At 36.6% G+C, this 12,151-nt stretch overlaps 1 protein-coding gene across 2 annotated transcripts in view; it reads left to right on the plus strand.

Moving 5' to 3' along the window:
• Positions 1 to 12,151, plus strand: part of LOC137396125 (netrin receptor DCC-like) — an 81,895-nt gene that overhangs the window by 2,937 nt on the left and 66,807 nt on the right. Inside the window, exon 2 of one of the 2 annotated variants that reach the window (XM_068082282.1) lies at positions 9,364 to 9,530. The exons of the other annotated variant lie outside the window; for it this stretch is intronic. Coding sequence (XP_067938383.1) covers positions 9,364 to 9,530 — 167 coding nt within the window. The remainder of the gene's footprint in view (positions 1 to 9,363; positions 9,531 to 12,151) is intronic. 2 annotated transcript variants of the gene reach the window in all.

Raw genomic sequence — 12,151 nt, forward strand, 5'->3', positions numbered from 1 at the left:
AACACAAATGCATGGCCTAAAGCGAAGACCTCTCTTTTTTTCTCACCAACTTTTCTGCACAATGCTTTCGCGCAGTGAAATCATGGATGGTAGGAGACCGCAATGTTTTCAGGTAGTCCGGACACAAAAGGAGCATCATAAGTTCATGCAGACTCTTCGGTGAGGCTACCCCCTCGATGTGCTCGTCGCTTTCGGCAAGACAGCTGATATTCCATCAGGAAACTCCACCCCTGTTTTGCATAAATGAAGCGATTTCTTGTAATTACCTAGCTAGCTTCCTAATGTTCTCATCATTTAGTCATTACGGGAAGATTTCTTTCGGATATGATAGTACTCTAGGAAACTAGTTTATGATAAGAGAATCAATGCCTTTTAACCTCTTTATGATTAGCCTTTGTGCCACATGCACAGCAGATTTCTAATGGGATTCCTTAAGAAAAACTTACACAATTTTTTAGTAGATTTTATTCAAAGGTATCTGTATTTTTCTATTATTTGCAATTGTTATTGATGTTTAAAGTAATCTTATGGTCAGGATGTTTCAAGATTAGAATCGACAAAACTTGATCGCGGGTTGAAATATTTAGAAGAAAAATTTGTGCGGTTGAATACAGCTATGGCGTTAAAGTTGCAGTGTTATGCTTCTCTATTCTGTCCGTCTCTTTGCAATTATAGACCTCATAATACCACTTTCGTTTAATCTGACCATTTTAATCGGGATTTGTCGATTTTAGTCTTCAAACATCCTGGCAGTCAGATCACCTCAAAAACGATAGCAAATGATGGAAGAATACCGATGCTTTCTACTAAAATGTTGTTGAAGTTTATCTTTAATTAGGTTGAGTGATCTATGCACAGCTCTCCAGGCATTTGAACACAGTACATGTAACCCTGCACTAACAGTTCACCCTGACCGTGTGTAGAGTACAGGTAACCCGGGCTGAATTATTGAAGCTGAATGATGTTGCCAAACGGTCTTTAAATTTGAGTTTGAAGTATCCATGAGTTGCTCACCTCTTTTCATCTCTCCTTTTTCTATTCTCCAGCTGTTATATCGGAGTTGGCTGTGGTCGTATCTTGGGTTGCCATCACATCATTAACTCCTATTTTCTACTCATCAGTTGTCAAATAGCCTACTTCATTGTTTCAAATTGCTTGTTTGTTTATTTGGTTGATGACACCCTTGCCTGTCCCAGTCGTATAATCATAGGAGCCACGAGTAATTGGGTGCCTTCCTGTGTTGACTTGTAATAAATAGACTTTGTGGCAAGGAATTTTTCAAGTAAATTTTGTTTTTGTTGAGCATACCATAAATGTTTATAACAACATTCCTTGTCGTCACACAATCAATATTTCATTCTATCACTAATGTATGTCACAATCACATATATGTTATAGATATCTATATGATATATATATATATGTTATCTATAACATGTGTAATATAATAATTATATGCTATAAATGATTTATAGATATCTACAGCATGTTTAGTGTAATAGTTATATGCTATATCATATATAAATATATATATAACAGTTCTAATATAATAATTATAGGCCTGTACTATATATATATATATATGGCATAAAATGTGGCTTGCCCAAAATACCAACAGCAATCAACTCAGGTGAGTTGCAGAAAAGTGCGCTACTGGGAACAGCTAAGATCTTGAGGCGAGTGCTCAAACTCCCAGGTCTCTGGTAGGAGACCCAGAGTTAGAGCAGACACTACCACCCATACGGGTTAACTGGGGTGAGGAAACAATGTTTTATATATAGACTATATATATATATATATATATAGACTATATATATAGACTATATATATATAGACTATATATATAGACTATATATATAGACTATATGTGTATTATTATAGCATATGGTAAGCTTGGACAAGCTTTTAGGTAAGTTCAGAGAAGCTCCGGCATTAGAATATGGCATTGCTTCAATCATATGTTTTTTTCACTCTTATCACCATCATAATGCTCAAAATGTGTCGACCAGTTTCCATTTGGCCTTCTTGGTGATCGTCCTTCCTATAGTTTTGACCTTCCGGTGCACAGATGTGTTATTTTTGCTCAAGATGCCGTTCTGGTAATTGCTTTACTGTCTCTGTCATGGCCTTGGCCGAGGTCACACTCTGTAGGATGATGCCTATATTTATTGCGTAATGTAATGAATATTCTAATTTCGTTACGCAGAAAGGTATCGATATACGCCTGCTTCGGTGTCAGATGGATATTTGGCATTCCTTTAACTCAATCAATCTGGTCACTGATTGATGATAAGCTGTTTGAAAGGTAACGGACGGTTGAGAAGACTTGAGTTACCATTCTTGTGTTTCGGTAGCATTGACCATGTTTCGATGACGTTAATCCACGAGTTCGCTTCATCTGCGAGATGGAAACCGCGCAAATCCGTAAATCAAACGCATTTTGACACTCGCAAACGTTTAGCGAATGTTTATTGCTTACAAAAAATAGAATAGGCACTTGCGAATGGTACGCAGGAAAACGCTGTGCAAGCTATTCCATTTTAAATCTTTATACACCTTAATTATTACTATTTCGACGTAAGCGGTACCAAATACGCTGTTGTGCCCTCTATCCGAGGAATTCCATCTTTTCTATTAAAGAGCTGCATTATTCCGCAATGCGTGAATATTCATTGAAACATCACTCGGTAGCTAAATGTGTACACAACTCCAAACCCGCATCATCTACAGCATGGAAACCGCCATTGTGGAATTTGCATTCCTATTATAACTTTTGCAGGGTCACTTACCCGTTATGCAATCGGGTTGGATCTGGGCATGCCAACAATCTATATAGATTGTTGGCATGCCTTATAAATTGACTTACGTAACTATTGGTGGCATAGCGCCTCATTTAGACCGGTTATAAGTTTATAAGATGGTGCACTAGTTGGTTTAGTGCAGTCTATGGCAAGTTCGCATCCACCGAAGATTATTAGGTCAATGTCTCAATAAGCATATCAATGACATGGAGTTAAAGAGCTCTTCAGATGCAAGGAAGAAATCTGTCTTTTCCAACTGGGTATCGGTAAACTCTCCTTATGGAATGGCATTTACCAAAACCAGCCAACCGGAGGCGGAAATACTGTATCGCACTCGAGAGATTATCACAAAAGTCTAATATTTTTTCTTGAGAAAATTGAGTGAGATCGGCGCAAAACCTTGACATACAAATATTGTACTTAAACTGATAATATGCGTCAATCAATCCGACTAGAATTTTATTGCCTACATGTTGATAGGCCCTCTCATAAACCGAAGTTCATGGGAAAAACTGTAGTGATATTGAAAACCCTGAAGCATTCCCCTAGTAAAACATCCAAGTCATTCCGGAGACATGACAGTTGCATAGCAGTTCACAGTATCATGGATAACTTTCTAGATAGGCCAGATTCTTTCCTATTTTTGAGCTACGAGGATTCATCTCACAACAAATGTTTTGGTACTTTCCAAAACATCCCCAAAACGCCTCAATGTTTGGGTGTATATCGTTTGGTTAGTTTTTGTAGTTTACAGCATGTGTTATGAATATTTGGGCAGACTTTCGCTAGGTCTGTAGCCAAACTTGGCCCCACATTCGTTCAATCTATACTCCCGCAAAGTTAAACAAAATTAGGGGTTAAACAAAAGTGAAAGGTTAAGACTACTTGTGGTTATCTGAGTAGGCGCTGAACGGAGAGATCAATACAGTGACCTCATTTGTTAGAGCTGGAGTCAGCAATTCATCATTGCTGCAGCGATAAGCTTCCCGTTGGCAGAAACTCTGTCGTTAACCTAATGATTGCATGTCAGATTTTCATCATAGTTTGTTTCTTGTTTGCTTGAAACTTGTAGATTCTGGCACAAATTGAATCATTTCTGGTGAAAATAAGCTATGTTTTTCTTATGTTTGTTGCACTATAAATACTATCATTAAAGATGAACGTACACAAAGTTTTAGTAGGTTTTATCAGAAAGTGTCGGTGTGTTTCTAATATTTGTAATTGTTTATGATGTTTGATTAAACAAGATTAAAATCAACCAAATTTGTTCGCCGTTAAAATGCTTTACGGTTAAAATGCTTTACAGGCCGAAATGCAGCTGCCTTTCTCTCTTGTTATTAATATCTGCTACCGCGTTCAAGTTGCAGTCTCTATTTTGCCAGTCTCTTTGCAACTATAGACGTTATAATCATTCTTTTGCTTGAATCTGAGCACGTCAGCAGCGATCAAGTTTTGCCAATTTTCGTCTTGAAACATCGCTATTAGCAATCAGATCACCTCAAACATAAAAAAACAATCGCAAAGGATAGAAAAATAACCGATATTTTCTAATAAATCTACTATAATTTTGTTTAAATTCATCGTTAATGTGCACATTTCTTTCCACTTTAATGACTCAAGGAAGTGATGAAATCCGTAACAGATGGTGGTTGACAGTAGGCTACCAGCAAATACCTCTTATGACTGGTTCACACTATATCGCCATATCTCGGCGTTGATTCCACAATAATTCGGTGATCGTCGATAATAACGATGTTCACGCTATCACAAACCCATCCGCGTTTGCGAGTGTTCTCATTTTCCTTTTTTAAATTTTCGCAAAGAAACATCTCGGTTTTTGCGTGCTGGAATCAAATACTAGTCCTGCAGTGACTATCATAATCAGAAATAAATAAATCACGCTATCGGTGAACGCGAATTACCATCTCCAAAATGGTTCACGTTTGAAAGGCAGACGTCGATCCTCGACGAAATATCGGGAAAATTGCAAACTTTCTCGACGTGTCTGCATTGCTTCGTCGATGCCATTGGTTTATGGTTCACATAATTGACGATGAACGCCGAAAGGAAAACGCGAACCTACGGCGATATAGTGTAAACCACCTTAAGCCAAGTGCACTCCGCCTGGATTTTGACATGTTTTCGACTGAATTGCATCTGGAAAGAAATCACTGTCATCATTCATAAGGATCAATTCTTTAAATGATGTTCGTCATTATGCAATAGCTAAAGACCAATCTGATAGGTAGGCGTTGTCAAAGTTACATGACGGTTCTTCCCACCATTCCATCAAGTTTTTGTGGCAGTGCAAAGTAAGGAGATGTCAAATTGTGACAGTAACTAGTGTCATTGCAGCTAATAATTTATCGAAAGAGGTAGTTCAGTTTGTAAGATGACTGATTACATTTGGTTATAAATGTGCGATAGAAATCTCTTTGTGTTGTAATCTGGATTCCATATATTAGGCCTCTATCAATATGAATGGACAATTCACAGGCCATTTCATTCCTATATAGGCTACGCTAATATCTGTTACATTCTTTATAATCTCGGATTCGATGGTTTCGTTTGCACCGACAACCTGCAGACTATCAAATGAGAGTATTTTTGTCCTTCGCTGTATGTTCCATTCCCCTCACCTCGATGTGTAGTTATTCTCTATTTCCATGAATTGAATTTGAATGTCATCTATGCGCTATGGTGGTACAGAACATCAAGGGCATGCATGTCACATGGTATGTGCTATTTAGCGTGCCATGTGAGAAAGGTATTCTAGATTGTTTTGTCTCGCGCCAATCGCCATTCTGGCTCATGATATCTCGACTCAGTCGAAAAAAATGTAGTGTAGTCCTTTTTCCTTTAATTAAGTTTTCAAACAGTATTGTTAAAGTTAACATTTGAAAAACCAAAAGAACTAGTACAAGTTGTTAGAGAAATAGCAAAATTGCAATGCTATAGACTGGAAGCGATGACCTTTCGACCTGCAACATACCATGTTTACACTACTAACAGTTTCATGCAGCACTAGTAGTTCATGTGAACACAAAATGTGCACAATGTAAGCTTGCTTGCCCTTACTAATGGCTCAACTTATAAAATTCTTGATACACTTCTAAAGGCCGTTTCCCTTTCGGCATTCATCGTCGATTATGTGAACCGTGAATTGATGGCATTGACAATGCATCACGGACATGTCGGCAAAGTTTGAAACTGTCAAACTGTCCCGATATTTCGCCGAGTATCGACGACCGCCTTTTAAATGTAAACCATTTTGGCAATAGTAATTCCCAGTCGCGGGGGTAGAGTGATTTATTCATATCCGTTTATGATAGTCGCTGCGAGACTAGTTTTTGATTCCAGCACGTGAAAACAAAGAGGTTTCTTCACGATAATTTAAAAAGATAAATGAAAACACTACATTACATCTCGTAGTGTTTCCTGATGCAAATGCGGGTGTGATAGCGGTAACATGGCTATCATTGACGATTACCGAATTAATGTGGTATCAACGCCGACATGCGGCGATATAGTGTGAACCAGCCTACAGTCATCCATTAAAAGGATACTGATACCAAACCAGACGTTGAAAAAGCGTTTAAACCAAGTCACAATAATTGTGTAAACAATGAACAGTAACAACTCAAGGGGCCAACTCAAGGCCAGCAAGTAAATCACATAGATATTATCTCGTCCTATAAATGATTCATTCTCGGAAGACCACTTGATATATTTACGGCAATTTCAAGGGTTGGTAAATATCGCTGATCGTCAAAGACATTTCTCACTAATGTAATTAAAAGATAAATGGAAAACAGGAAGCTGGATGAGACATCAAAGTATACAATCACGAATTCAGACTCCTTTATATTGCCGATAGCCAAAATATGGCATATCACAGCTTATTTGGCAGCTATTCTGGATTGATAAGTAACAGCCCGAACTTTTGATCAACAACTCAGTGTTGATATGTGTTTATTTTATTTTTATGCACTCGTAGTCATGGAAACGGAATTTGAACATTTCGTTTAACCGAAATGATAGATGAGTGAGTGGCACTCCATGACTTGTGGAATTCTAATCTTCTACCGACTACAGCAGAGTCTTTATGTAACGTTGAAGCAGCCTTCATACACCTCCGTCGTTCTATCGCATTACACAGAGCATAACTATCTCATGCTTCCACACAGATCAAGTTATGCTTACAGATGGTAGTAATTATATTCTCTTAACAACAAATGGCGCAAACAGCGTGTCAGGAGGTAGGAAAGTTGCTTTGTGTAGATGTTGATCAGCGGGCCATCGTTTGTGAAGCCCATTGTTAGTAAACTTGAGTGCAGGTCAAACTCGTGGTACTACAAGGAGCAACGCTCTTACTATCAATGTTGTTTGCTCAGCACGACAATGGGCGAGTGGTAGTACGAAATGAATGAGTGATAGCTCGCGTGTTTAAACACTACTATTGCCTGTTTATCACCATCGCGCGCGTTCAGTTCTCCGTGGGCTTGTAACCACTGATGTTGCAACATTTTAAAACATATTCATACTCACAATTGTGTGTTGTTTACTTGAAAAGTGATAGAGCGAAGCGGCGCTCAGCTGTCATGGGCATTGTTGGGGAAATTATTAAATCTTTAATAGTGGTATGAATGTGACAGGGCAAGCAAGTGTCCATCTGGTATGATAATCATAAAAAATTTCATCATTTCTTATAGTTAAAAAGGAAAAGTTGTCATGAATACCTACTATCTTTGAGTACTTGGGTAATATTTTCAATAGAAGCTCTTTCCGCTAGTTAACATTGTGTTACGGAGACAACAAATTTCAGTCCGCCAATTTTATTGAAATTAGACACACAAGTCAAGGCAGGTGCTTGGCATAAAAATTTGAACTTACATTATATTTAATGTCTGTCTAAGCACTTGCTTGGGTGTGTCATCATACCAACTAACTGGGCGCTTTCCTCTTGCTCTCAGCTATTAAAAGTGTCAGGTATAGAGATTTTCTTGACAGTTGTAAAGTTCAATTATTCTAATAATGCTTTTGGAGAACAAGGGTTGGTCGCTAATACATGCAATCTATGCAGATGGCTATTTGATAGTGTCACATTCAGAGCTTTTGTACCATGAAGGAAAAGAACACAAAGACCAGCATATTGATGTTTGCCAGAAGCTCTGTTACATCATTCCCATCTCATTGGCTAGTTATGTTTGTACTGTATAAAATTGTTGCATTTTTAATAAGTGACTCCAAGAGATAAGCTGGTACTGCGGTAATTGTTTTCACAACTACTGAAAATAAAAATTTGGTATTGTACGTATTAATCATTAAAATACGTACTAAAAATAGTTTTTATTATGTATTTTGAATGATTAATAAAAAACTAAAATTAAAAAAACTAATTTTGTTGCAAGTCAACCTTTAAAGATGAACTCACACAAAATTTTAGTAAATTTTATAAGAAATTAACGGTATTTTATGGCTTGCAATTGTTTTGATGTTTGAAACCAGGTAAAATATATCATATGGTGATGCTAAACTTTATAACATCTGAGCTGGTTAATCCAAGTAACAAGACTAGTACATAAAGATGAACTCACACAAAATTTTAGTAAATTTTATCAGAAATTATCGGTATTTCCTATCATTTGTGATTGTTTTGATGTTTGAGGTGATCTGATTGCCAGGATGTTTCAAGATTAAACCCAATAAAACTTGATCGTGGTTAAAACGCTCAGAAAAAACTATGTGCAAAATGACATCACTAGTTGTTATCATTGTGATAGTTGGTATCGACTATTGTGTTTAAATCATTATCTTTAAATGTACACATTGCTTCGCTGCACAAACACATATATATATAAACTTTATCTTTGTATACATACAATACACTGCTATACAAACAAATCTGTTATCCTTAAATACCTACACTACTTTGCTATACAAACAAATGTTCACCCTCTATCTTTATGTACATACAAATCATCGCTGTACAAATGCATGTGTATACTTGTACAGCGATGTGCATGTGCATGTGTATGGCAAAGACTACAAGTATTTTTAAATACTTGTAGTCTTTGCCTTTATATAATTGAAGTGTATTGTTACCTACACGCTATAATAGTACATACTTACACCTTGTACTCATTTATGCAGTGTATCACTTTACCAATGCAAAGGATTGTAGCTATACATTTGTATTTCAAGTCATCAGAACTTAGTTAGTTGATAGTAGGCATGCAGCACATTGTTGAATAAACAACAAACCAATGGAAACCTTCAATTTAATTAGGTCTACATGTAAAATATAACAAAGTATTACTTGTTTTTTTAATGTATTGTTATTATATATTAGATAGATATTTAAAGCGCATAGTCTGGCAATATTTCTAAAAGTTTTAGTGTTAAGATGCTGCTCTACATCAACGAATTCGTTCTTGGTATGACTTGACCGAATTTTTGGTCTCGAAAAATTCCACGATAAGAAAATGGTAGATCGATTAATAGTTTTTTAGCCTCAATTTCTCTCAATTTAAAACTAATTTGTTGACTGTTCTTGTTGCAGATGTAGAGACCAGTGGATTGAACAGCACAGCATACCATGATATTCAGTATGGTAGTGTAAATAGCCCCTTGATTATTCCCTGTAGAGCCCTGCAGTTATTAGATTCACAAGTACCGACAGATTCTAGTGTATCATGGTACAAAGACCGGCTTCCCCTCGAGACTACGGTACGTCCTATTGACTGGTGCTGAGGCTATTAGTCAGTTGGTTGCTAGGGCCATCACTACTCACTCAGTCTTATGATATATTGTAGTTGCTCGCTGTATCCTGTTTGTGTTTGTTTGTCCGTATCCTTGCCCTGTTCCTTATTCGTACAACAGTACAAGTTGGACAAAAATGGATTCCTTTTGGTTTTAACAATACAGTGTTCCTTCATTTATTATGGTTTTGGGAACCAGAACCCGAGGCGATAGGTGAAAATCCAAAAAGTGATGTCATCCCTATTCTGATGTACATCTATATATGAGCATTTTTTTCTCAAGCTCATTAGATCATTTTGAAGGTCAAGGGCATTTAAGAGGTATGATGAAGGGCGTCATAAATACTTTGCACTTTTAAACTTCACAAAATGTAACTAGAAAACAGCGAGCCATGATGACTGCTGTCACAGTGGCACCAGGAAGGGATCTCATTAGGCCAGAGTATTAGACAGATTTATGTATTTTATTATTTTTAATTATTTTCAATTTTTACATGAATACTTTTTTCCTGCAAAATACGGAAGCTGCAAAAGCTGAACGATAAAGTAGCTAGGAATACCATGGTTAAAAGACCGTTTTATTCAAAGAATTTTGGAACAGAACTTGGTGAAAAGGTTTTGAGTATCAAAAATATTCAAGGAAGGGGTTTGTTGACTAGGAGAAAGATTTTCCAAAGTTAGTCTACAGAACGATAAATTCTACCTCTTGACTATCGCTTTTCAATACATTGAATCGAGGTAGTCCTTAGTATTAGTCCGATTAGTATAGTGCTCGATAGTCCAGAGTCAATGTAATTATATAATTATAGTATTATATAATTATAATGCTATAATTATATATTATAATTATATATTACTATAATTATAATGCTATAATTATGGTAGTGGTAGCGCCTTTGACCAAATTAGCCAACCCTAAATTGCTGATTCTTTCGAATCGAGACCATCACTTGGAGTCCCCTTGTACCACACTGACAACTTGGGCACATTAAAGATCCACCTCTGTCTTTCGCACATTGGGCAAGTGAAATGGTTACCTGGTTCTGTCAGACTGGATGTGTTGCACAAGCATTCATTCAGGTTAATCTGACAGTTCCAGAAGTGGTAGATGCTGAGAACAGGGTCACCTCTAATCTACCATACTGCTCGACCCAAGCATGCGTCGCTAAGATGCAAGTCATTGTCGACTTTGACGGACAGCCAATTATTATATTATTACTATAATTATTGTATTATAATTACTAATTATTGAATAAATATGTACCAAGTATATAATAAGTATATAATTGAATAATTATATACTGTGAATATGATTAGCAGTATGCTGTTTTAACTAGGAAAAAACAGTGAATAAGGCAATTGGTAATTGAAAATTAAATATCTCAATTTATTTTTCATGATTTTTTATTAGGTAGCTACATTTTCTCACCTTTTTAGGGAAGGTGGATGTTGCCCATTTAACTTACTTGGTAGTGGTAATTAGGATTCTGTAAGAAATATAAATCACAAGTAAACATTTTATTCCAAAATAATTTTCTTGTTTCTCTTCATCCTATACATCAGGGGTTCCCAACCAGGGACGCGCGGACACTTACATCGAAATATTTTGGGACCTAAGTATATGCAACGCAATGCTTCTTCGTCTTTTTTCCTTAAGCTAAGAGTTTATCTCGAACTTAAAATCTGGCGATTTTGGTACTGATTGTATAAGTTGCCAAAATATATAGGTTGCATCTACATCTCGTAGTTTACATACTCGCTATTTATTTTACGGGTTGCGAGTTTTGGGGTGTTTTATTTTTAGGGGTGCGAGGTTAGAGCAACATTTCTTCAGGGGTACAGGAGTAAAAAATAGTTGGGAACTACTGCAAGTGTAGACGAAAGGAAAGCATTGCAAAAGCATTCTAAAACAAACAAGGATTTCTTTGTACGATATAAATTACGTAGTAAATAAAATCCATATGGAGTACATTTGCTAGTCTTTAAAATTGGGTTATAAGCTAATTAAAGTTGTTTTGTGAAGCTCCTGCCTTCCCAACTCCGTCCCATTTGAGCCGTTTTGGAAAGAGATTCTAATCTATGGCGGTTTCGTGATGGCGGCGATTAACTGTTCGTTTTTTTAGCTTTTAAGAGCGTGTAATCACATTTTCACATATTTTGTACCTACAACGCAGCAGAGTAAGACATGGTGAATCTTTTGATACCAAATAACCGTAATGTGAATTTTGTTGCGAGTCAACCTTCAACTAAACATTTTACTTAAACCTTTTATTTGAAGGTCGCCAACGGGTAAAAATTAACTAGATTCGTAAGCCTCCATTACACAATACTAGTTGAACTAATCAAGCCATCATACACTGCGGAATTCCATGTACTTTTTACGTCATTAATTAATATAACCCATCTGGTCAAATGTACAATTACGTTGCAGTTGCTTTGTATATTTATATTAGCAGCATACCTCTTGCCTGTTCTTTTATAAACAATGGAAGCTGGCAGCTGTTCAATAGTGTCAGATTCTTTGGTAGAATGCCTAATTCAGGAAGGTAATAGTTTAAGATTCAAGCAACCATCCAAGAAGTTGTATTA

This window comes from Watersipora subatra, chromosome 5, assembly GCF_963576615.1.
Source record: "Watersipora subatra chromosome 5, tzWatSuba1.1, whole genome shotgun sequence".
Classification (NCBI taxonomy): Eukaryota; Metazoa; Bryozoa; class Gymnolaemata; order Cheilostomatida; family Watersiporidae; genus Watersipora; species Watersipora subatra.